This window comes from Tursiops truncatus, chromosome 9, assembly GCF_011762595.2.
Source record: "Tursiops truncatus isolate mTurTru1 chromosome 9, mTurTru1.mat.Y, whole genome shotgun sequence".
NCBI classification, from domain to species: domain Eukaryota; kingdom Metazoa; phylum Chordata; class Mammalia; order Artiodactyla; family Delphinidae; genus Tursiops; species Tursiops truncatus.
The window spans coordinates 65,207,106-65,234,928 of NC_047042.1; the positions used below are offsets into that span (position 1 = coordinate 65,207,106).

Sequence of the window (27,823 nt, forward strand, 5' to 3'; positions counted from 1 at the left end):
CCTAATAACATGATCATGGATGTACATAAATACTGGGTGGCAAAGATGTTAATTATGGACTTCTTGGTAATTTCAAAACACTGAAACACTCAGTAAAAGAGCTTGGTTAAATAAACTGTAGTACATCCAAATAATAAAAACTCTTCAGTAATGAAAAACAACCCACGTACCTGATGTGGAAACATTTTCAAAGACAATTCCCATGAAAGACAAGGTTTCCCAAATAACAATAAGGCATGGATACCAATGTGTATAAATAAATATTAATATGTGTGTATGTGTGTGTGTGTGTGTGAATTCAAGAAAAGAGTATTTGCAGTTATAAAATAATGCCTGGGTTGGAGGAACCAAGATGGCAGAGTAGAAGGAACTGCTCTCACTCCCTCTTACAAGAACACCAGACTCACAACTAGCTGCTGGACAATCATTGACAGGAAGACACTGGAGCTCACCAAAAAAGATACCCCACATCCAAAGACAAAAAAAAGCCACAATGAGATGGTAGGAGGGGTGCAATCACAGTAAAATCAAATCCCATAACTGCTGGGTGGGTGACTCACAGACTGGAGAACACTTATACCACAGAAGTCCACCCACTGGAGTGAAGGTTCTGAGCCCCAAGTAAGGCTTCCCAACCAGGGGGTCTGGCAACGGGAGGAGGAATTCCTAGAGAATCAGACTTTGAAGGCTAGTGGGAATTGATTGCAGGACTTCAACAGGACTGGGGGAAACAGAGACTCCACTCTTAGAGGGCACACACAAAGTAGTGTGCGCATCGGGATCCAGGGGAAGGAGCAGTGACCCCAGGGGAGACTGAACCAGACCTACCTGCTAGTGTTGGAGGGTCTCCTGCAGAGGCGGGGGGTGGCTGTGGCTCACCCTGGGGACAAGGACATGGGCAGCAGAAGTTCTGGGAATTACTCCTTGGAATGAGCCCTCCCAGAGTCTGTCATTAGCCCCACCAAAGAGCCCAGGTAGGCTCCAGTGTTGGGTTGCCTCAGGCCAAACAACCAACAGGGAGGGAACCCAGCCCCAACCATCAACAGTCAAGTGGATTAAAGTTTTACTGAGCTCTGCCCACCAGAGCAACAGTCAGCTCCACCAGTCCCTCCCATCAAACCTCTTAGATAGCATCATCCACCAGAGGGCAAACAGCAGAAGCAAGAAGAACTACAATCCTGCAGCCTGTGGAAGAAAAACCACATTCACAGAAAGATGGATGAGATGAAAAGGCAGAGGGCTATGTACCAGATGAAGAAACAAGATAAAACCCCAGAAAAACAAGTAAATGAAGTGGAGATAGGCAACCTTCCAGAAAAAGAATTCAGAAAAATGATAGTGAAGATGATCCAGGACCTCGGAAAAAGAATGGAGGCAAAGATCGAGAAGATGCAAGAAATGTTTAACAAAGACCTAGAAGAATTAAAGGACAAACAGAGATGAACAATACAATAACTGAAATGAAAACTACACTAGAAGGAATCAATAGCAAAATAACTGAGGCAGAAGAACGGATAAGTGACCTGGAACACAGAATGGTGGAATTCACTGCTGTGGAACAGACTAAAGAAAAAAGAATGAAAAGAAATGAAGACAGCCTAAGAGACCTCTGAGACAACATTAAACACAACAATATTCGCCTTATAGGGGTACCAGAAGGAGAAGAGAGAAAGGACCTGAGAAAATATTTGAAGAGATTATAGTCAAAAACTTCTGTAACATGGGAAAGGAAATAGCCACCCAAGTCCAGGAAGCGCAGAGAGTCCCATACAGGATAAACCCAAGGAGAAACATGCCGAGACACATAGTAATCAAATTGGCAAAAATTAAAGACAAAGAAAAATTATTGAAAGTAGCAAGGGAACCGTATGCTAACACATATATATGGAATTTAAGAAAAAAAAATGTCATTAAGAACCTAGGGGTAAGACAGGAATAAAAGCACAGACCTACTAGAGAATGGACTTGAGGATATGGGGAGGGGGAAGGGTAAGGTGTGACAAAGCAAGAGAGAGGCATGGACATATATGCATATATACACTATCTACTACTAAGGTAGATAGCTAGTGGGAAGCAGCCACATAGCACAGGGAGATCAGCTCCGTGCTTTGTGACCACCTAGAGGGGTGGGATAGGGAGGGTGGGAGGGAGGGAGATGCAAGAGGAAAGAGATATGGGAACATATGTATATGTATAACTGATTCATTTTGTTGTAAAGCAGAAACTAACACACCATTGTAAAGCAATTATACTCCAATAAAGAAGTTAAAAAAAAAAAAAGTAGCCAGGGAAAAACGACAAATAACATACAAGGGAACTCCCATAAGGTTAACAGCTGATTTCTCAGCAGAAACTCTACAAGCCAGAAGGGAGTGGCATGATATACTTAAAGTGATGAAAGGGAAGAACGTACAACCAAGATTACTCTGCCTGGCAAGGATCTCATTCAGATTCGATGGAGAAATCAAAAGCCTTACAAACAAGCAAAAGCTAAGAGAATTCAGCACCACCAAATCAGCTCTACAACAAATGCTAAAGGAACTTCTCTAAGTGGGAAACACAAGAGAAGAACAGGACCTACAGAAACAAACCCACAACAATTAAGAAAATGGTCATAGGAACATACATATCAATAATTACCTTAAACATAAATGGACTAAATGCTCCAACCAAAAGACACAGGCTTGCTGAATGGATACAAAAACAAGACTCATATATATGCTGTCTACAAGAGACCCACTTCAGACCTAGGGACACATACAGACTGAAAGTGAGGGGATGGAAAAAGATTCTATGCAAATGGAAATCAAAAGAAAGCTGGTGTAGCTATACTCATATCAGATAAAATAGACTTTAAAATAAAGAATGTTACAAGAGACAAGGAAGGACACTACACAATGATCAAGGAATCAATCCAAGAAGAAGATATAATGATTATAAATATATATGCACCCAACATAGGAGTACCTCAATACATAGGCAACTGCTAACAGCTATAAAAGAGGAAATCAACAGTAACACAGTAATAGTGGGGGACTTTACACCACTTTACATCACTTACACCAATGGACAGATCATCCAAAATGAAAATAAATAAGGAAACACAAGCTTTAAATGACACAATAGACCAGATAGATTTAATTGATATTTATGGGGCATTCCATCCAAAAGCAGCAGATTACACTTTCTTCTCAAGTGCACAGGGAACATTCTCCAGGATAGATCATATCTTGGATCACAAATCAAGCCTCAGTAAATTTAAGAAAATTGAAATCAAATCGAGCGTCTCTTCTGACCACAATGCTCTGAGATTAGAAATGAATTACAGGGGAAAAAACGTAAAAAACACAAACATATGGAGGCTAAACAATATGTTACTAAATAACCAAGAGATCACTGAAGAAATCAAAGAGGAAATCAAAAAATACCTAGAGAGAAATGACAATGAAAACACGACAATCCAAAACCTACGGGACGCAGCAAAAGCAGTTCTAAGAGGGAAGTTTATAGCTATAAAAGCCTACCTCAGGAAACAAAAAAAATCTCAAGTAAACAATCTAACCTTACACCTAAAGGAACTAGAGAACGAAGAACAAACAAAACCCAAAGTTAGCAGAAGGAAAGAAATCATAAAGATCAGAGCAGAAATAAATGAAATAGAAACAAAGAAAACAACAGCAAAGATCAATAAAACTAAAAGCAGGTTCTTTGAGAAGATAAACAAAATTGATAAACCTTTAGCCAGACTCATCAAGAAAAAGAGGGAGAGGACTCAAATCAATAAAATGAGAAATGAAAAAGGAGAAGTTACAACAGACACCACAGAGATACAAAGCATCCTAAGAGACTACTACAAGCAACTCTATGCCAATAAAATGGCCAACCTGGAAGAAATGGACAAATTCTTAGAAAGATATAACCTTCCAAGACTGAACCAGGAAGAAACAGAAAAAATGAACAGACCAATCACAAGTAATGAAACTGAAACTGCGATTTAAAATCTTCCAACAAACAAAAGCCCAGGACCAGATGGCTTCACAGGTGAATTCTATCAAACATTTAGAGAAGAGCTAACACCCATCCTTCTCAAACTCTTCCAAAAAATAACAGAGGAAGGAACACTCCCAAACTCATTCTATGAGGCCACCATCACCCTGATACCAAAACCAGACAAAGATACTACGAAAAAAGAAAATTACAGACAAATATCACTGATGAATATAGATGTAAAAGTCCTCAACAAAATACTAGCAAACAGAATCCAACAACACATTAAAAGGATCAAACACCATGATCAAGTGGGATTTATCTCAGGGATGCAAGGATTCTTCAATACATGCAAATCAATGCATGTGATACACCATATTAACAAACAGAAGAATAAAAACCATATGATCATCTCAGCAGATGCAGAAAAAGCTTTTGACAAAATTCAACACCCGTTTATGATAAAAACTCTCCAGAAAGTGGGCATACAGGGAACCTACCTCAACATAATAAAGGCCATATACGACAAACCCACAGCAAACAGCATTCTCAATGGTGAAAAACTGAAAGCATTTCCTCTAAGATCAGGAACAAGACAAGGATGTCCACTCTCACCACTATTATTCAACATAGTTTTGGAAGTCCTAGCCACGGGAATCAGAGAAGAGAAAGAAAAAAAGGAATACAAATTGGAAAAGAAAAAGTAAAATTGTCACTGTTTGCAGATGACAGGATACTATACATAGAGAATCCTAAAAATGCCACCAGAAAACTGCTAGTGCTAATCAATGAATTTGGTAAAGTTGTAGGATACAAAATTAATGCACAGAAATCTCTTGCATTCCTGTACACTAATGATGAAAAATCTGAAAGAGAAATTATTGAAACACTCCCATTTACCATTGCAACAAAAAGAATAAAATACCTAGGAATAAACGTACCTAGGGAGACAGAAGACCTGTATGCAGAAAACTATTAAGACACTGATGAAAGATATTAAAGATGATACCAACAGATGGAGAAATATACCATGTTCTTGGACTGGAAGAATCAATATTGTGAAAATGACTATACTACCCAAAGCAATCTACAGATTCAATGCAATTCCTATCAAATTACCAATGGCATTTTTTACGGAACTAGATCAAATCATCTTAAAATTTGTATGGAGACACAAAAGACCCCGAATAGCCAAAGCAGTCTTGAGGGAAAAAAACGGAGCTGGACGAATCAGACTCCCTGACTTCAGACTATACTACAAAGCTACAGTAATCAAGACAATATGGTACTGGCACAAAAACAGAAATATAGATCAATGAAACATGATAGAAAGCCCAGAGATAAACCCACGCACCTATGGTCAACTAATCTATGACAAAGGAGGCAAGGATATACAATGGAGAAAAGACAGTCTCTTCAATAAATGGTGCTAGGAAAACTGGACAGCTACATGTAAAAGAATGAAATTAGAACACTCCCTAACACCATACACAAAAATAAACTCAAAATGGATTTGAGACCTAAATGTAAGACCAGACACTATAAAACCCTTAGAGGAAAACATAGGAAGAACACTCTTTGACATAAATCACAGGAAGATCTTTTTTGATCCATCTCCTAGAGTAATGGAAATAAAAACAAAAATAAACAAATGGGACCTAATGAAACTTCAAAGCTTTTGCACAGCAAAGGAAACCATAAACAAGATGAAAAAACAACCCTCAGAATGGGAGAAAATATTTGCCAACAAATCAACGGACAAAGGATTAATATCCAAAATATATAAACAGCTCATGCAGCTCAATATTAAAGAAAGAAACAACCCAATACAAAAATAGGCAGAAGACCTAAATAGACATTTCTCTAAAGAAAACATACAGATGGCCAAAAAGCACATGAAAAGCTGCTCAATGTCACTAATTATTAGAGAAACTGAAATCAAAACTACAATGATGTATCACCTCACACCAGTTACAATGGGCATCATCAGAAAATCTACAAACAACAAATGCTGGAGAGGGTGTTGAGAAACCGGAACTGTCTTGCACTGTTGGTGGGAATGTAAATTGGTACAGCCACTATGGAGAACAGTATGGAGGTTCCTTAAAAAATTAAAAATGGAATTACCATATGACCCAGCAACCCCACTACTGGGCATATACCCAGAGAAAACCATAATTCAAAAAGACACATGCACCCCAATGTTTACTACAGCACTATTTACAATAGCCAGGTCATGGAAGCAACCTAAATGCCCATCGACAGAGGAATGGATAAAGAAGATGTGGCACATATATACAATGGAATATTACTCAGCCATAAAAAGGATTGAAATTGGGTCATTTGTAGAGACGTGGATGGATCTAGAGATTGTCATACAGAGTGAAGTAAGTCAGAAAAAGAAAAACAAATATCATATATTAACGCATGCATGTGGAACCTAGAAAAATGGTACAGATGAACCGGTTTGCAGGGTAGAAGTTGAGACACAGATGTAGAGAACAGATGTGTGGACACCGAGGGGGGAAAACCGCAGTGGTATGGGGATGGTGGTGTGCTGAATTGGGCGATTGGGATTGACATGTGTACACTGATATGTATAAAATTGATGACTAGTAAGAACTTGCAGTATAAAAAGACAAACAAAGAAACAAACAAAAACAACTAATACTAAACTTTCTTTGGGTTATTTGTATGGAAATATGTTAATATAAATGTTTCAGACATTACATGAAATTTCTAAAAATCTTATATGTTCTGGTATAATGTTATAAGTCATAATTCTAGTCATTACTTTAAAATGTATATCTCAGAAATAACTAAATTTCCTTGTCAATTGCATTATTATGAACTTTCATGAAATCTTTAACCGTGGTCATTTTTAAGTCTTTTGTCATTTACAGACAGTTCTGGGTGTGCTCTGATCCTTTTGCAAAAATGTTGCTATAAAAGCTTTTCATCTTCAAGGAATTCATGGAAAAGACTCTGACAAGTACAGGTTTCTGGTAACGGACTGTGCTGTTGAGCTGAATGAACAAGCATTTTCAGAACTCTAATGGAAAACTGATGAACTCATAAAAGTGCTAACAAAAGATCAAGATAAAAAAAATCACATGGGACTGAGTGAACTGATGAGAATGATTATAATTTTTGTGACCTTCTGTTTGAATAAAAAAAAAATCCCACAAGGACTCAGAGGCAAAAAACATACAAATCAATTTTCACTGCAAAGGAGCTGTTACAGTGGAGGATTAGTGGACTTAATGTCAATATTATGACAATAGTATGAGTGTGTTTCGTGTTTGGTAATTGCAATCATTCTTGCTTTTGTTGTGGTCATCCACTTACAATGCTTGGTGTCAGTTTATTTATCTCTTGTAAAAATAAAATACAATGTGTGTGTGTGAAAAACTAAAAAAATAATGCCTGGTGATTTCTAATCACTGAAGCCAGAAATCTCATTTATGATGCTTATGAAGGAGGTAAACAAGAAACCCAAATTTACACCTTCAGAATTTGAGATTAATTAGCCAAAGGTCATATAGAAATATGATGGTGATAAAAGCAAGAATAGACCAGAAGTAGAAACAAAAACAACAGTTTATATTCAGGACAAGCTGTGTTCTGATTTGCAAACTGAAAGAAAGAAAATCTAGGAGATATCCGTAGCAAGACAAAACTTTTAGGAAAATACAAATTGCATAAATCAGATCGTGATTAAATTTCAGGAGACTCAATTTGATTTTGATACGAAGTCGATGTATGTGAATAATCCAATCACTAGCCCAGTAATAAGATCCATCCCACAGCTGCCATCACCCATTTAATTCAAATAGAACCTTAAGCCTCTTGTGAAGTAGATTTAATGAAGTCTAGATGCTTTCCGAGCTAACTACTCTTGGTTACACTTAATCAGAACTGAATAAACAAACTCAGTATTAGTCACACTTGTGCAAGTTATTCCATTTCACTGCAGCCAGAAGAGATTTTCATGTGATCTTGTTTAAACCAGCTAAACATCTGGAAAATGTGGAAACTATTCTGTAAGGCACAAGAGGACCACACGCTTGGAGGAGACATCAGTTATGTGGCTGAGGTCAGGCCCCGGGATGCTGGAAGGAGAGCTTACTGGAGATGTCTTACTTACAATGAAGCCAAGTTTTTTATAATCCCGGGTGTACATGGACTTGCGCTTCTCCATGCTGCCGCTGCTGTTATTTGGTTCAGACTCTGCATCAAAAGCAATTCTTCGAAGTTCAAATATGATGTCCCGCTGAGCCTGAAGGGGTTAGGGAGAAAAAATGGGAGGGGGAGAGAGAGCTGCCTTCACTGTGTGACATTACATTTACTCCCTCATTCCCCAGGGTCTAAATGAATCACTGCATACAGGCGAAAGAAAAACCGATAAAAGGCAACCAATGTCCTAAGTTACAGCTCTGTATACTTCTTTTCCTCCTGCCACTCTCCCTGCTGGTCAGCCCTGGCTTTACTCCACAATTACCCTCACAGCAAAACCACTTGGAGCACTGATATCAATTACCTCATTAAGTTCTAAATAAGAGCCCCAAATATGATGGAAGGCTTGTGATTGGAAAAAAAAAAAAAATTAGAGGACCTGGGAGTCCTGTACTGTCAGAAATAAAGCAAGAGGCCCGTAAGGTTTATGAACAATATGTAAGTGACAAGGGATCCCTAACTCCACTGAGAAGTGACTTCATAGAAACAAACCTTAAAAATGGTTAAAATGGTAAATTTTCTGTGAGGCATATTTAACCACAATAAGAAAAAATGTATCTTTTAGATAAAAGGAGGCAATTTCCAAGCAGGGAGGGCTGTTTCACCCTAAGACACATTGCCTTTCGTACTAGAAGTAGTAAGACAGTCGCATCTCTCTGGGGTGATCGCACTTGATCTTGCCAAAAGCGTGGGGCATGTTACACAGCTGCTCGAAGCCTCTCCATCATTCCTAATCTCATGGCCTCACGCCATGAATGAAGTGCTGCGGTGGTTACACAGTTTGCATGTGCATCCACATCTGCTAGAGATCAGACCCTCACGTGCCAGTAATGAGTGTTTTCCTTTCCAAAGCTGCAGCGCTATTTAAGTTGAAAATGTGCTACAGCAGGGCTCCCAGCTGTTTCCTCTCACTCCGTCCTCACACAGTAAAGTTCCCCCAAAGCGTTTTGGATCGAGACTTAATTTTTCATGCACAACAACCAGAGACCTAGAGAGAATTATAGCAAAGAGACAACTGACAAAGATGTAAGCCCAGAAATCAGATGTAACCTGGGACCTCCACCCGTGGCACTGATCACTGGAGAATGGAAATTACTCCTTCAGCCTGCAGAATCAATCTCACACAGAGCTACCAAGTGGCTAGGTGTTCTGGGAACCTGACTCCAAAGCTATCACCATTGAAGGTATTGGGGCCAAGGGCCAATGTTTGCAGCCATGTGACGTCAAGCTTTCTTATCCAATAAAGAAAGAATATGCATGTGTTTGATGCATAATGAAATAATTCATTTATTTTATTCTCTGATCTTAGATTCACTTAAATTTTAAATCCATTCCCCTAAGTCCTGAGATGATAATAAAATAATATTATCATCATCTAAAACCTCCTGGTTTCCAAGTAGCCCAAGGAAAGACTTTTAATGACACTCTTTCCCTCATGTGCTTTTACCGTTGTCTAACGAGCACTCACCTGGTCCTGGGGGTCCATCTTAGTCATCATCCTGTCTTCCAAAAGGTTAAAGGTTAGCACCTGCAGCACGTACAGCTGGTGTGCCATTTCATTGTTGATGGCCCGCTGAGCTCGGATGACATGCTAGGGAGATGGTTTACAAGTGAAATTTTTTTAAACAAAGGAAGAAAGAAAAAGCAAATAACCTAAGTTACCCCCCTGGTCATGATGCCAAGCAGAACCTCAGAAGTCCTTATCTGGAAGCATGGGGGATGTAAGTGGGTGGAACCACCCTTCAGGAGAAAGATGAGCACACAGGTGACCCTGGAGCATTCCCTTACATCTCAGGGCCCAGTAAGGTTCCTGATCTTTAGGCCAGAAGTGGAGAAAAGACCTACTGTGTGCAGTGAAGAGTGGAGGTGGGGAAGGCAGTGGAAATTCTGTGGTGATTACATCCATATAAACCAAGAGAAGGTGTGCCTGAAATGAAAGCACCTTGAGAAGGACTGTGGATTTCTACAACAGAAGCATCCCTTGCCTGCAGTAGAGAAATGAACGGTGCATAAGTATTGTAAGCAATTTTGCCATCATCTTAACCCTGCCACTGTCCCTGACAAGTGATCCCACTTCTCAACAGGGAAAAGTTTTAGAAGCATCACACAAAAGCGAAGTAACTATCAGGTTTGTAGTTAATTCACCGTGGAAACTGTACAGTAACTACTGTCACCACAATGCAGTGAGTCAATTCATATATATTACTTTTTACTCACCTGTTAACAATGAATTCTTTTTTTTTTTTTTTTGCGCTACGTGGGCCTCTCAACATTGTGGCCTCTCCCGTTGCGGAGCACAGGCTCCGGACGCGCAGGCTCAGCGGCCATGGCTCACAGGCCCAGACACTCCGCAGCATGTGTGATCTTCCCGGACTGGGGCACGAACCCGTGTCCCCTGCATTGGCAGGCGGACTCCCAACCACTGCGTCACCAGGGAAGCCCAACAATGAATTCTTTTTAAAAAAAATGACCCTTCCCCTTTGAAACAGAACCAGAATGGAACAAATATAAAAGGAGTGGCAGGAGACAGATATGGGGGCCTTCGCCCACACCAGGGCTGGGTTTGAAACGGGAGGCCGCATTTGGGTCTAATATACATCCAATTTGTCAGAGACCACTGTTGTGCCTTAAAACTGCCAACCAACCAGTCAAAGTGGTGAAACACCCGTTCAAATGAGTTATTTTGAACGTGCCAGACCCAACCACATCTTGCTGTCTCAAAGAACTTTCTCTGGGTGCCCCCCAACCTGACGTGCACCTGGACTCCTCAGCCAGCTCTGAGCACCATATCGAAATAAGCAATTGAAGAAGGAGGGATGGCGTGAAGAATGAGGAATAGAAGGAAGTGGTTGAACCAAAATTATGGAGGTTGGAGGGTGGGACGCCAGGCAATGGGATGGGGGGAGAATCAAACCTCATATCTTCCCATCTTCCCAATAGAATGTTAATTCATAGTATATGTTGAGTACCCAAAGTGTATGGGTACTAGAGCATATGGGTATCTATTTTATTAGCAACTCAAAAGTATCTGCACTCCAAGTTACTGCCAGAGAATACCAACCTTGAACTTCTAGCCATCAAAATCTCATATAAAAAGTCCCATTGAAACAAACTGATCTTTGAGACATGATGGCCACAGTCATTCCACCCACCCCATCTCTGGGTAATCTAACTCCAACTGCCTTACCAAGGTGATACCAACAACAGGCTAAGACCTTAATTCCAAGTTTCTACTCCTTTATCTCCCCATTCTGCTCCCCTGCACAAACACCTTCACTGAACTATGTTTTAAACTCACTGCTTCAGGGGGCTTCCCTGGTGGCGTAGTGGTTAAGAATCTGCCTACCAATGCAGGGGACATGGCTTCGAGCCCTCGTCTGGGAAGATCCCACATGCCGCAGAACAACTAAACCCATGCACCACAACTACTGAGCCTGTGCTCTAGAGCCCGCGAGCCACAACTACTGAGCCCGCGTGCTGCAACTACTGAAGCCCACATGCCTAGAGCCTGTGCTCCACAACAAGAGAAGCCACGGCAATGAGAAGCCCACGCACCGCAACAAAGACCCCAATGCAGCCAAAAATAAATAAATAAAATCACTGCTTCCACCTTTATTGAGAGCCAGTATAAAAAATAACCGTATTATGAATCCCTCTGTGATTTCTAAAAAGCCACTCTTGGACCAAGAATCTATTAGAATGTTCTAACAATACCCATTTCAGATTCCAGTTCCAGGGGGCAAAATATGTCATCCCCCGAAGAACTGGGGTACCTCTTTTATCAAACAGTGAAAATTACACTCATATGGTTTCTCTTTATCCTTAACAGCCAGGAAGTTTAACATGAAACTTGATGACAAATTGTGGTCATTATTATTGGCTTTGGGTTCTAGAATATTTATTTTCTTTGCCCTCATAAGGTTTTTAATTTTTAAAGGCCTCATTGTATTGGAATGTGTGTATGTGTGTGTGTGTAACTATAAGCTTGCAGAACTTCTTTTCAGAATTACACAAGCACTTTTTTTTTTTTTTTTTTTGGTAAGCAGAAGAATTAATCACACATGCTTCTTTCAGCCTTTGGTTAGAAGTCAAGTAGCAGATAAGGCCTCAGGAAATCTTGCTATTTGATTTATTTCTAAACATTCACAACATAACATATAGAGCTTCTTTTCCACTGAGGTTTCAGGGCTTTTTCGCATCACAGTTAATGAGTGGGTTTCATGTCTGTCTTTCTTGCCTTTCTCTAGGAAAGGGGCCCGGGAAAATGATGGTCGAAATTTCAGGACTTCTCTAGAGTCTGATATGTTTCCAGCTAGTTTCCTCACTAAAAACAGTATAAGCTCATACTGGTGGAATTTTTAAAGTCAGACTGCCCCTGATTTCCTTAAACGCAAAGCTAAAGCTTCAGTGAGTATAATAAACCTGCCCCACCGGAGAGAGATTTCCAACCATTCCTGCCGGAATGCGTTTCTCTCTAGAGCAGTTCCAGAGACGCTCTCCCTCCAATCATGAGGCCATTCCTGTGGGAGAGCTTTGTTTATTCCATTTCCAAAAGCACACTTTTTCCTCCTTTCTAGTTACTACTGCTTCACCACAGAAGCAAGTCACAAAACCAAGCCAAAAGAGGAGATGAATAAATACACCAGACCATTCCTTCCCAACAAGGTGGTCACAGCACATAGGTACTCACTGTTAAGATGATGGAACGCAGTTGCTTCTGAGCCAAAATATTCGCCATCTCCTGTGGAAGAAAAACACACGGCCAGGAAAGCTTTGGTTAGAAAGATACATTTCCACATAGCCCCAGATGACTCTATCCTGGGGCGTGCTTCAAAACTGGATATCAGCAGTATTTCTTAACAAAGAAAGGACTCAAGTGGATAGTAGTATTGGAATTACTTTTTGAATGTTGTTTAGATAACAAAGCAGTAGCCAACAGCAAAGGAAGGAAATCTGGCACCTGCAAATTTCTTTTCTTTGTTTTCTTGGGAATTTCCTCCTTCCAGGAAAAGGTAAGTGCTGAATAAAAATCAAACACTCCAAATGAAAGCGATGGCTCCCCACTGGAATGGCTCATCAGATTTTATTAGACTGTATATGTGCAGAGTTTTTACTACAAGGCAACATAACACCTGCACAGAGGAGATTTTAATACTAGAGAGCCATCACTTTAAAGGTCTAAGACTTCTAAAAGCCATTTCATCTTAATCTGTGCAAAACCAAAGAGTGAGTAGTACATACCCCAGGCCTTAATAGTCTATGCAAATGAACTGAGTGAAGTTTTAGCAAAGGACAAACATCTGGGCAGATGCAAAGCCCTAGGGGCCGCACTCAGCATTCCTGGGCCTCAACTCTGCAGGCTGTGCTTTGTGCTTTGGCCTGCCTGACTGGCATAGAGGATTTGCAGGTGATTTTATTAAATGAAATGATTCACAGATGCCCTTTCTGAATATTGTCAAACAGGTACTAAGGGGAAATGAAATAGTGGAACACAGTCTTGGTACAAACATCCCAAAGGAAAAATACTGCTCATATTCAGGAAGTCACTTGAATGTTGTTTTCTGGTGGTGGTGGGGGGGGGGGTATTTTTAGTGTCACTACTCTTAATGAGTAGAGAAGAAACTAAGCTATGATTTAAAAACACAACCATGAATTCGATCAAGGTCAAAATAAACTTGGAGATAGCAAGGAGAACTCAGAACCCAGGGAGGAAGTACGAGGGGGCGCACAGGCAGGGCTGGACGGGGGCAGAATGGGAGTGCAAGGCCCACTTTGTGCTGACAAAGGGAACGTGGGGACTTACAGTCAGAGGACAATCAAGGATGTCAACACTGCTCTCTACACCAACCTAACGGCCATCGCCACCACAGAAAGGAAAGCCAGCAGGAGAGAAGAAGGAATGGAAATTCAGAGCACTCCGTTAGACGTTACAGCTTAATTTTAACACCCCTGCTGACCCGCTGCGTTGAAGAGAAAAGCACACAAATACGCTAAGGTGATCTAAAAGGGCTAGATGGCATCAAAGTCAATCCAATACTACACTACTATATATAAAATAGATAACTGATAAGGACCTACTGTATAGCACAGGAAACTCTACGCAATACTCTGGAATGACCTATATGGGAACGGAATCTAAAAAAAGAGTGGATACAGGTATACGTATAACTGATTCACTTTGCTGTGTAGTAGAAAGTAACACAACATTGTAAATTAACTATACTCCAAAAAAATTTTTAAAAAACAACAACAACAAAACCCAATACTAAGTCCTCTTCCAGCCCCTTGAAAACAAGAAGGCAAGGATGAGGACACCATCGGAAACAAGTTAAATGGCAATCCAGAAGGAACTGCCCTTCCATGGGTCGCAGAAAGCCATGCTTTCTTCCTGATCAAAACAGGAAGGTCCATCTTTTTTCTTCTTGGATCAGATGAAAACAAAAGGCCCAACGTTCTTTTATAATTCCTTTTCTTTAATAAAAATGAAATTATTGCTTTATTGACACACAAACAAAAAAAAAAGAAAAAAATTCTCTGTGCCTAAGTCAGCCTATCGACTTAACCATTTTTAAAATAAGTTAGAAGGGACAGTATATTTCCAACATCTACTACAGCAATTATTATAATGAGCTGCTTAAAATATTTATCTTCTGCATAAGAGTGTGGTCTTCTCAAGGGCACAAAGACTGTCCTTTTCATCTTTGCATTCTCAGCCACAGCACAATGGTTGGCACAGAGTAGGCAATGAATGTTTCATAAAACATCCCGCTACCCTCCTAAAGGAACAGGAACTTGATCAGAGAGAAAACAGAAAAATCCTTGTCCACATAATGGACTTTTTTTTTTTGCCCAATATTAAGGAATGGTTTGAGTGAATGTGAGAATCTATGGAGAATATTTTATACCATTAGGATGATATAAAAGTATATAGATAGATACGGATACAGGCATACCTCAGAGATAGTGCAAGTTTGGTTACAGACCACCACAATACAGCAAATACCACAATCAAGTGAGTCACACTAATATTTTGGTTTCCCAGCGCACATAAAAGTTATGTTTACACTATGCTATAGTCTATTATGTATGCAATATATTTTGTCTAAGAAAGCAATGTACATACCTTAATTTTAAAATACTTTATTGCTAAAAAATGATAACATCATCTAAACCTTCACAGACTCATAATCTTTTTGCTGATGGAGGGCTTGAAATTTTGCAAGAATTACCAGAGACACCATGTGAGCAAATGCTGTCGGAAAATGGTGCCAGTAGACATGGTCGACGCAGGGTTGCCACAAACTTTCAACATGTAAAATAACACAGCATTTGCAAAGCACAATAAAGTGAAATGCAGTAAAACGAGGTCTGCCTGTATGACATGGAAAGATGTCCACAAAATCTTCTTTAGTTTTAAAAGCAGTTAAAAAGAAACAAAAAAACAGTGCATGCCGTATGATCACATCTAGTGAAAAAATGATGTCTGCAGGAGAGTCTTTGCACAAAAAGCAAGAAGTAGGACCATGACAGTCCCACAGATGTGTGTAGTTGCAGTGGTTCCCTCTCTGGGAATGCAATTATAGGTTTCTTTAAAATTTCTTCCTTTGTAATCTGTATTTTCGGATTTTTCTATCAAATATTTTAACTATAAAGGGGTTTTTTAAAATAATCCTTATCAAAGCCATAAATATTTGTAGAGAAATTTGGAAGGGATCTGACCAACTTCTTTGCCATGAAAATAATAAAATAAATAATGGCAACCAGTTGTAAGAAAAAGGATCCACTTGCCCAACTAATAGCCATCCCCTCTCCCACAAAACAAGCACCCCTTCCCTTTGTTTGGGCAGAAAAAGGGAGAGTCTCCAATACCTAGGAGGCAGGGGAAAGCATGACCCAACCCCCCCACCTCCCAGGGAGGCTGACAGGGGACCATCCACAGAGGATGCAGTTATACCCCAGGTCCAAGTTCACTGCTCTCTCAGGCAGGCCAACTCAATGAATGCAAAACAAAAATATCGCCCAGGTCTGCCTGCCAAGTAAAAAGATCTGACTTTAGTCATATTTTTCTTCAGTAAAAGCAGAAATAAGGTATAGGTATTTAAAATCCTTCAAAATTCATTAACATTTTGAAAAATAAAGAAAATCCAGATAATAGAGTCCTACCAATGTGTTTGAGCCCAAGTTGGAAAGAAATGTTGAAATAAATAAAATGTTTTGACTGAAGTGGAATTTTATCCAATGTCCAAAAGCTTTAAAAAGACAAACAAACAAACAAGAAAAGGGACATTCCTGTAAATCCAGTAAATAAGTGTTTAGAATTATGTTTTAATCTGATTGGAGTAAGAAAATGGGCTTGATGTCTTTCAGGTGTCAGTAAGTTCTTTACCAGGCAAATACAATGCCATTCTGCAGGTGATGTCTCCTTGACCGGCGTTCAGTGGGATGCTTTGCAGATAAGAGCAAGAATGAAGTTGGGATTCTAGCTTTGACTCTTATCAGCTCAGCAATCGGTCAAGTTCTCTACTTCCTTTGACTCTCAATTTCCTCATTTATAAAATGGAAATAATAAGACTTTCTATAGATATGAGAATTAAATGAAATGACGTAAGACACTGAACATGGCATGGTGCATGGCAAACCCTCAAATATTATCACTGGTGACTGGCTTTGGGAAATTTTCCTGTTTGCCAAAAAAATTCAGACCTTTCAATCTTTCAAAACACAAGCCAATAACAATATATAATATACAGCAAGATGTCACCAACTAGCTTGATCTTCTGCTTTAAAGGCCTCCACTGATGTTCAGAAAATAACAACAAATAAACTTTTCTTCATTATGAACTCAAAATAATTTTGAGCCAACGCTCTCTTAACTCACTAAAATGTACTTTAAAAATTAAAAATCGAAATATTCATTTTCTTGACCAACAATAATCACTGATTCATCTTAAATTCAACATAGTTTATAAAGTCCAAGTTAATTTTCTATCAACAAGTATCATCATTTTTATTTCAAAGACTAAATTAGTCATATAATACTTTGGATTTTCTGCTGGTTGATATACACCCTATCTTTCTTAGTTGAATTGTTTTCTTAAATGGTTTAATGTTATTAGACTACCCTTTGTGATTTATTATTAATATAGCAATATACAACCAAACTGTACCATGTCCGTCTCATGGAGCCTAATTTTTCAAAAATAAAAAATGATTTGATTAGCGGAATCCAAACCTAATGTTAATGGTATTCCTAACATAATGGTATCCCCCATTATGTTTTCATTGTTATCATTGTCCTGGAGTCAGCATAGATTGGCATCTAATTCCCTATTTTTCCATGGTCGTTCAATTCCAATTCAACAGATTAACAGTAGTTTCAGTGTAACAGAAAGATGCAAGGTGTATGCATCTTACTCGTGTCTAGATGCAGAGATCCAAGTGAAATCGTAGCACTTGGGGTGAGCATGTGCTTTCATTTCCTCTAATCCAGCCACAGGAAAAAAGACAGTCTCAAGAGGTCCGATCAGCATTCTGACCTGGCTCTTGACCCCACTCTACAAGCAGCCATCAGTGGCCTGGCCAGTAGAAGGATCAAGCTTCTCAATGCCCATGTCAGGTTTATGTATGTGCTGCCCATGTCAGGCTTGTGAACATGCCCAGGCAATTGGCTGGGATGATGGGAATTATCATGAGCCCAGTATTTAGATATAAATATAAAAGGAGCGGCCCTACCCATGATCCCACTTAAGATCTGCAAAGTCACCCTTAAAAATCCAGCCTGGAGCATAGGCTTGGGGAGGACAGGCACCTCCTGGCTCCAGCCAACACCAAACCAAAAAGCACAGGAAACTAGAAAGCCACTCTACTTACTGTGCAAACATAGCCCCTAGGAATGAGCAAACAATCCTAAATTGAAAACAAACCAGAAACCTTCACATTTAGCCACTGAGATTTAAAATCCTTGGCAACGAAAAAATAAAGTAAAAAATAAAATTCTTGACACAGTGTTCAGTAGCATGCTAGCTTTCTAAATTCTCCTAAAACAATTTATTGATAACTGTCATCAAGCTCCCCAGTACACCTTCTAAAGGTTGAAAAATCTCATATTTCCATCCAGTTTGTAAATGAAGTAAATTGTGACCAAGGTAACAAGTATGTTATGTTGATAGAAAAAAAAACAGGAATGGATTCTGAGATGTGAACCAAATTCTAAGACATGCAAAAACCCACTTCTTCTACAACCACTTGATAATAGTCCTTTCCCTAGTTGAAGAAGAACCTGTCTTCTCACCTTCCCATCTCACACCTCCCTGGGGAAAGCATGACAACTCTCAGGGTCTACATTTTTTCATCAGGCAAATGGGGACAATCCCTCTCTGGACCCAGTGAGTATCCAATGAAATGACAGAAGATCACAGGGGCTTCTAACTCTGCATCCATCACAGAGGCAGAGCTTCATCTTTATTTCATCTCTTTGTTCTGGGCTCCTATGTTGGGTCTCATGTGATGAAAGGGCTCTACCACTGGAACACTCCTAACTTTCCTCATCAGACAGGGGCTTGCCCATCTCCACCTAGTTCCCACTGGATCTGTGAATGATCTCAGGCTGTCCAGGCAAACCACTGGGCAGCAAGGAGCCCCACAGGAGTTCCTGGGATGGGAAGGGGAAGGCTCTCTCTGCACCAAAAGTTGCCAGCACAACTGGGCACAGTCTTTAAGACAAAAGAAGTGCAACTTACCTGCCTCTTCTCATCAGGAGCCTTCAGGAAAAGTGCATTAATCACTGCAATGGTATAGGTTTGGATTTCTTGATCTGTCCTGTAAAGACACACAGTAATACAGAAAGTCAGAAGAGGCTACCCCTGAGTTAGACCATGATAAAGCTCATGATTATGTCCCCCCAAAATAATGAGAGAGAAAGCCAGGACCTAGAAAACGCATTCAGCACTGAAAAAATATTTCGACCATCACGAGGCTCGAAACACAGTGAGGGGACAATTACTATTGCTAGCCAGGCAAAACACGCTCAGTGGAGATCACCCAGACATACAGGTGGCCAGCTGGCTCTCTCCACTTCTCCTCTATTAGAGTCAAAAACATGGACCAGGGGATGTATGTGTGTATGTGTGTGTGTGTATGTGATTTTCTGTCTGATGCATGAAGTATACCTGGGAATAGTCCTGGGTATTCCCTACATTCCTGAGCTTATGATAAAGGAAACTGTTTTGTCACCATGACAATAATATTACATATTCTAAAAATCTATTTCTCAAATAGAAACTTTTTTTTTAATTTAAAATCTTTATCGGAGGGCTTCCCTGGTGGCGCAGTGGTTGAGAGTCCGCCTGCCGATGCAAGGGACGCGGGTTCGTGCCCCGGTCCGGGAGGATCCCACATGCCGCGGAGCGGCTGGGCCCGTGAGCCATGGCCGCTGAGCCTGCGCGTCCGGAGCCTGTGCTCCGCAACTGGAGAGGCCACAGCAGTGAGAGGTCCGCATACCACAAAAAAAAACCCCAAAAAACAAACAAAAAAAACACTTTATTGGAGTATAATTGCTTTACAATGTTGTGCTAGTTTCTGCTGTACAACACAATGAATCAGCTCTATGTACAATATATCCCCATATCCCCTCCCTCTTGTGTCTCCCTCCCACCCTCCCTATCCCACCCCTAGGTAGTCACAAAGCACGGAGCTGATCTCCCTGTGCTATGCAGCTGCTTCCCACTAGCTATCTACCAAATAGAAACTTTTAAATAACAAAAGAATAGGTTTTTATGTTTACAAATTTGCTTTTCACAGGAATGAAATCGGAAATTTCAAATAAAGCCAAGATCTAATGTTAGCTGCATGGTAAATAGTAAATAAGAAGGACCCAAGGCTAAGGACCAGAGGCCTATAGGCTATATTTAGAGATAATTTAGGAAGAGGCAGAGCTTAGAACACAGTCTTTGGCAGGATGAAATTCTAAGCCCAGTGCCCCACAGCCCGGCTGTGTGGCCTTGGACAAGTTCACAGGGTGTCCCTACACAGTTTCCTCATCTGTAACACTGGGTAAAAACACTCCTATTTCAAGGAGCTGCCTTTAGGATAAAATGAGGTAATGCATATAAAATCTTTAGTACAGCACTTGGCAAATGAGAAACTCTCCACTTGGCAAAGCACTCTATAAATGCACAGTGATGCCCTCGAGATTCAGAGAAAAGATACAGACTTTTAAGTTGATACAGTTCACATTCAGGGACATGTGAAACTTGTATTATTTCCAGAGAGATTTCACACAAAATCATCATTTTAGAGCATATGTTAATTTCCCCTGAGGCCACAATCCATAAACTGTGTTACTTAACATTTTACATTCTAGTCACCATACCCCCTCCATATGAAGGAAACGTCTAATGCACTTTGGTAGTTTATATTATAAACACAGTCAACATTTTCGGTAGATTGAGAACTACTGAATACTCCCTCACATCCCCATCCTACACCCCCAACCCAAACAGGCCAATCAGGTTTCTTCTTGAAAATCTGCCAGTGTGACCTGAGAGACCAGGGGCAGCAGTTACTGGGAGCCAAGTCACGTGACTGCCAGCCAGTACGCTAGAGAAAAGGCCTGTTGTGAAGACTCCAAGGAGGCCATAGTTTCTGTCCTTCCCAAGGCTTAGCTACTTAAGTCATTCCTCGGTTCTATAAAGTGCGCCAGTATCCTTTCAATAAACTCCCTGTCCTAGCTCAGGATGCTTCTTGCCACCTGCAATCCAAATACTTTAATTGATAAAGTGGCATTGTACAAGGGATTCCTTCTCAGGCTTGTATCATCGGAGGCAACCTTACTAGTTACCTAAGCATAGAGAGAAGGAGAGATCCCCAAAGACCGAAGTCTGCTAGGGCAGCTGTCTCATAGCTCAAGCCTCTTAAAAAATTCGTATATTATAGAATACAGCAATCAAAGGCCATTGTAATCACCTGGAGCCTAAGAAAGAAGTCTGGCTTTAAAAATTCCTAATTAAGTATGAAAATTCTCATTATATCACAGAAAGCACTATTTTATATGATTAAGGATAAAGACTGTTGAGAACTTAAGAGAACGAATTGTCCTATTGTGTCTTATTAAAAGTAAAACTCTACCGATATCTACCAACATTGATCAGAAGTGAGTGCCTACCAAGGCACTGGGGGCAGACCAGTGACAAAAGCAAACAAGGGGAGCACCCAGGGGCAAGTAACTGTGCCATGTCAGTGTGATGGGGGACAAGCATGGGACATGGTTTGATTATATACCAAATCAAGATTCTTTTTCTGTGTATTAGTCAAACCAATATGAAACCTTTCCCAGGGGGTTATGGTGGCTGTCCACCTGAAGCATTTTCCCTTCCCACTGTGGTGGAGTCAATCTTGCTTACCCTTGAAGATGGGGAATGAGTTGGCCGATAGTGATCTCTTGCGCCACCTTCTGGTAGAGGTCATGGCTGTTGAGCACCATGGACTCCAGAATGGCCAAGGACCGCTGCAGGATGGAGACGTCTATGGCTGACTTGTTGACAAAACTTGCTATCTGAAAACCCAAGCGGGACACAACTCATGGTAAGCAGAGCAAAGAAGTAGAGAAGGGAGCAAATCAAGTAAATCGGGAGCTCATTTAAGAAACACCAGACACCGAGGACGAAAAGTACGTGGAATAGTACTATTACAGAAGAATAGTCAGAAACGCATGGAGTCAACAATGATTGTTCACCAGCTTATTACAGACCACTATTTATATCCTATTTCTCTAGCTCAGTAATAAGCAATCTTAAAAAGGAAACAGCTTCAAATAATTACTTTGTCTGGTGTTTCTGGAATGATTCTTCTGAGTTTCAGCTTTCAGGGGCAGACAATTTCAACACATATATTGTAAGAACTCTTGTGTTTCTTTGAGACAGTAATTTCAACATATACTAATAGCCATTCCCTTCCATTTCCAGGCTACTCCTTCACCCACACGATCTGTGGCTTTTATGTTCTTATTATGCTCCTGTTACATTCTTGAGGGACTCACACAAATCACACTTGTCAACACAATGCAACTGGCAACTTTTCACTCACTGGCTATTCTCCTTTTTATTCAACGGAACACTCAGTGAAACACTCTTTCCCCCATTCTTCCAATTCCTTATGGTTAAAATAAATTCTTCTCATCTCTCTCAAATTTAGCAAACAGGAAAACATTTAAATTAGAAGTGTTAAAAGTTAAAATAGTCGTTTAAGCTCTAAAATACATTCCCTAAGGAATTAATCACTAAAGCCTCAAGCATAATAAATCACAATGTAAGAGGGAAGTAAAATAAGCATTAGAATAATGGATCACAGTAACCCAAACACATGGGTACCATGAAGGTTTTATTTTAGAGGCCTCATTAAAAGTTCTTACTGTCTGTTGACAACTCGCACTAAAACGCTGTTATTATATCATCATAATGACTGCTTTCTTAAAAGCTAAATAATTTGGTTCCATGACAAATTGACACTTACTGCTCCCCCCCCATCAAAACTAATTTCTCCCTTTCTGCTGTCTCACTGTCCCCTTCTCATCCTCTCTCCATCATTGTACAAGATAAAATGCAAAAAGGACCATGACAACTGACAGTTACCAGCTCAACTGTTTTTAGCCCAATGACTCCGCAGTGAAAGTAGGGGTGAGGGGTACAGATATCAACACCCTCTGTGCCTCCAGATACACCTGGATCTCAGGGAGTGAAAAATAAATGACATGAAGAAATAAAGTAACATTATGATTTATATTCCAAAAAGCTATTATTTTATAATACAGACTACAGGAAGAGTATGAGAACTTTAAGATTCTCAAAAGACTGCTTTAGCTCCCTTCACAGCTAGTAAACGTCTCTAATCTGTTTACTGTCCCTGCCAAGCCCTCGCCTTAATCCTCATAGATGGGTCAGCTCCCCTATGATATCTATCATGCCACCTTTCCTTCTCTAAGGCCAACTTTCTCTCCCCCAAATCCAATGACCCTCATACCATGCTCATGGTTTAACACCTAACTTAGATCTCTTCTAAATAGAATATAAATTCTTTGACTTCCCCACCAGCACCACCCCAACCATTTTTCATTGTCCCAGTATAATTCTTGGCACTTAGTAGAAAACTGAAGAACTCACAAAGAAGTGCATTGACAATAACTCTTATTTCTCTGCACTAATTCTATTCTCCTTCCATGCTCCTTTTCTTGTCTCCATTTAGTAAATTTGGATGTACCTTTAAGACTCCATGGAGAATCCTCCAGCTGAAAGCTGAAGGTCAACCTCCCTCCCCCACCCTCTAGCCTTCATCCCTTCTTTGCATTCATTCAAGTAATATGTATTGACCATATGCTATGAAACAGGCTTGCACTGACCTAGGATCTGGAAATCAAGAGATGAGCAAACACACATGATTTTTAAATTCAAGAACTTTATAATCTAGCACAGACAGATTAAAAAGTCATTTACGGGCTTCCCTGGTGGCGCAGTGGTTGAGAGTCCGCCTGCCGAAGCAGGGGACGTGGGATCGTGCCCCGGTCCGGGAGGATCCCGCATGCCGCGGAGCGGCTGGGCCTGTGGGCCATGGCCGCTGGGCCTGCGCGTCCGGAGCCTGTGCTCCGCAGCGGGAGAGGCCACAGTGGTGAGAGGCCCGCATACCACAAAAAAAAAAAAAAAAAAAAAAAGTCATTTACTATGAAGTATGTTACGTGCTTATTCTTGGCATCCAAAAGTATACCTCCACTTAGACATTCCAACAAAGCCTAAAATTAAATGGGCTAAAAATCAATCTCATTGACTTCTTATTCCTGCCTTCTCAAGTATCACCTTTCTCGAAGTTTGCCATAATCATTAGTGATTAATAGTCTTAGTTCCCTACTTTCTATTTCCGTGGACACATTTGCAATGTCTCCCCTATGATACATGTTCAGTTGTATATACATGACACTGGCCCACGGTCCAACTCGTTCCTGGGTTACTAAGACAGCATCTTCTTCAGTTTCCTCTATATTCAAGACTTCCCTCTAATACAAATTTACCCTTTACTTCCATAAATATCCTGTGACAGTATTTCCTTTCTTGAAATACTCAATCAAAACTCTCAATGTTTTCCTGGTATGAAGCACACACTTTCTTATAATGGGTTTTAAAGTTCTCTGCAAATTATTAACTCTCACCTGCTCCCAACAGGCTTATACAATGATGGTAAAACAGGCTATGGTCTTTGCTTTCATTCAGACATTGTACCCCACATATATATTCCATTTCCATTTGCCATTTTTATATGTTTCTCTCTCATGAAACTAATCCATTACCTTCCTCAAGGTATTGTTTAAAGTTAATCTTTTCCATCACTTCAGCTCTTCCTTGACACATAGATCCCATCTCTTCAGCAAGCCTGAAGCAGGATACAAAATTTTGTGTAACACACTAAGCTGGCAGAGAGCAGGCACACAACTCACTAGAGTCCTATGCACAATTCTGTAGGAGATCCTAGTCGTTTTTTGAAACTAACTTCTATCTTTTGCCTTATTTTGTCAATAGTTTTAACTAGACATCTAAATGACACAATATTGTCAACTAATGAGTACTAATAACCAAGGCATCAGGGCTGATTGAGCAAACATGATGACTGTAGACAGGCTCCTTATTGGTGCCTGGACGAATTTGTGACTGTATAAATGTTATTTTCTATGTCTAGTTTAAAAACTATAGATCGTAGTATAGCTTATAGAAGGTTAAAGATAGTCTGGTTAAATTTTAATTTCCCTTGTCTTCCCAAAAGTCAATAATGACTTCCTTCGCCTTTAAATTTTTCCCAGCTCCATTTCTGTACTTTTGGTCAATACAGGTGAGCCGGCCTAAATCAATCAAAGGACAGCTTCTTGAAAGTAGGTCTGTATCAAATGGAAAAAGAGGTAGGAGGAACTACAAGTAATTATATATATTACCTCCACGTGCTTCCACTCATTTAAAAGTGCTACCGAAATAAAACATAGGAATATTTGGGTGACATTTTAGAAGCTATGGGTCATCACATGAATCAATGATACAAATTATTAAAATTACATAAACACTTCTTTGAATCACTTAGATTGAGATCTTAAAATTATCCTAAGTTATCAAAACTGAAAAGATCCATGGAGAACATGGAGCTCCACTCCCATATTTTAAATTATCTGGGCAGAGGCCCATAAATCTCTCAAGTTTTTAAGAGGAAAAAATTATTGGGTCTCTAAGCTGAAACTGGCTGGGTGTTTATCCAGGCACTGAAAATACTGCAGGGTGAACCAGGCCCTCCTGCAGAGCTAAGGTTTCAAGAGCATTTGTATAAAACTTTCCTTCCAAGAAAAATCACTGATATTATACTTGGCTAGGGGAAAACCAACTGGTAGCACAGAAAGTTCTAGGTTTTTTTTTTTTTTTTCATTTCTTTCCCCTCCATGCCTTCTGACCCTCTCCCTAAGAAGCCAAGTCTTTAAAAAGCAACAATGTTATATATTGGCATCAAGAGATTCCAAGTTTCAAAGTGTTTATGAAATGATGTTATTTATTACAGAAAAAGTTTGTAAACTAGAATCTAGATTCACACATAACAAAATAGATAGTGGAGAAGGAGACCAAGGCTGGCAGGGGAAAAATATTGCTCCAAAGTCGTATGAATTTGGCATTAATAGGAAGCCAAGTCTGGACCACAGAGATAAGCATCTTTTGTCGGCGCATTTCCTAGTTGATTTTTGTCTAGATAAAGCTCCATTTAAAAGACAGTTGCCTGTATACAATTCCTGGGTTGTCAAAGTGCTGAATTTGATCCAGCTAATGAATAAAAAAGTTAACCTTACAAAAACTATCAATTATAAAGTCATTTTCTGATGACCACTTTTTTTTTAATTCACATAAGGAGTTGAGATTTAAGTAGCAATGCAAAGGAAGCAGAATGACTAGGAATGAGGATAGCATATATTAAACGTGCTGCCTTTTGAAAAATATTTAATTTTTAACTTAAACTGCCAAGACTGCTAGTCTGCTTCCTTAGATCTAATATGATTTTTATTTAATTTCAGTGAATGAAAACTGTTTTCATAAGCAGTTAGGAAATTAGATTATTGTCATTCTCTCTAACCACATCTCACATCATTTAAAGAAAGACAGCTTTGTAATTCCTTTATATTCATAACTGAATTTTTAATTGAAATATATTTAAATACAGTGGCACAGTACTTTTTTTTTTCTTCAAGTTTCAGGGTTTAAAAAAATGCTTCCAAAGCAAATTTCACTCATTCATTTCACAGAAACGTTTTAAGGTCTTACTCTATGCCGGGTTCTAAGGATAGAGACAGGAAGAAAGTCACGGTTCCACCCTCCAAGGACTCATGGTCTCTTGGGAGAGCCAGTCAAAAGAACAAGAAGTCCTCAGAAATGTGGTAAGTGCTGGGATAGTGGCATATACAAGATCCAAGGAGAATGGGGAGCAGAAGAAATCAGTTAACTCTGCACCAGTGAGGTCAGGGAGGGCTGAACAACAGGTAACGCTGCTTCAACAGGACTATTCTTCAGGAGCTGTTCTTTCCATCGCTTAAAACACAGGTGCATGATGATGGGGGAGGGAGCCCTGACCCGAGGGACCAATGACACCCCGCTCTCTATAACCTCACTCAATCTCCCCAAGCCATTGTGTCCTCATCTCCTGACCAGGAATAGAAAGACTAACTGCTCTGTTCCGCAAAGGATTTGCTGTGGGGATCAAAAGAGATAATGTGGGTGAAAGCATAACATAACTTCAAGGAATTCACGTTCAGAACGGCACTGTTTTTATAGCAAAAGAGGCTCTAATATCAGAAAAGCTAAGCAATTTGGATGTAGGAAAGAAAGGCCTGCCATAAATTCAGAATGAACTGAAAAATTCTGTTAAGTATAAAAAATGTGCAAAACCCAGTATTTTTAGATTTGAACTTACTTCCCCTAGAACTTTTATTTTAAATTGAAGTCCAGTTGATTTACAATATTCTGTTAGTGTCAGCACAGCAAAGTGATTCAGTTTTATATATGTATGTGTACGTATATACGTGTGTGTGTGTATATATATATATATATATATACACACACATATATATATTCTTTTTCAGCTTCTTTTCCATTATAGGTTATTACAAGATATTGAATATAGATAGTTCCCTGTGCTCTACAGTAGGTCCTTGTTGTTTATCTATTTTATATATAGTAGTGTGTATCTGTTAATTCCATACTCCTAATTTATCCCTCTCCCCTTTGCCCTTTGGTAACCATAAGTTTGTTTTCCATGTCTGTAAGTCTGTTTTGTAAATAAGTGCATTTGTACTATTTTTAGATCCCACATATAAGTGATATCATATAATATTTGTCTTTGTCTGATTTACTTCACCTAGTATGATAATCTCTAGGTCCATCCATGTTGCTACAAATGGCAATATTTCATTCTTTTCACGGCTGAATAATATTCCATTTCTCTAGAACTTTTATCTTGGAAAGAAAAATTACAGCAATTTTTTCTCTGCATTCATAATCTAATGCTTGCATTTCCAGTCACCACCAAAGGAAAGTACTTC

At 39.7% G+C, this 27,823-nt stretch overlaps 1 protein-coding gene across 8 annotated transcripts in view; it reads right to left on the minus strand.

Annotated features, from left to right (window-relative positions):
* The window catches only part of ELMO1 (engulfment and cell motility 1), a 550,854-nt gene that overhangs the window by 331,361 nt on the left and 191,670 nt on the right, over window positions 1–27,823 (minus strand). For all 8 annotated transcript variants that reach the window (XM_073809835.1, XM_073809833.1, XM_033863159.2 and 5 more), the window contains 5 exons: window positions 21,624–21,775; window positions 18,963–19,041; window positions 12,914–12,964; window positions 9,692–9,814; window positions 8,135–8,266 (listed from right to left, as the gene is read on the minus strand). In XM_073809835.1, the coding sequence (XP_073665936.1) occupies window positions 8,135–8,266; window positions 9,692–9,814; window positions 12,914–12,964; window positions 18,963–19,041; window positions 21,624–21,775 (537 nt within the window). The remainder of the gene's footprint in view (window positions 1–8,134; window positions 8,267–9,691; window positions 9,815–12,913; window positions 12,965–18,962; window positions 19,042–21,623; window positions 21,776–27,823) is intronic.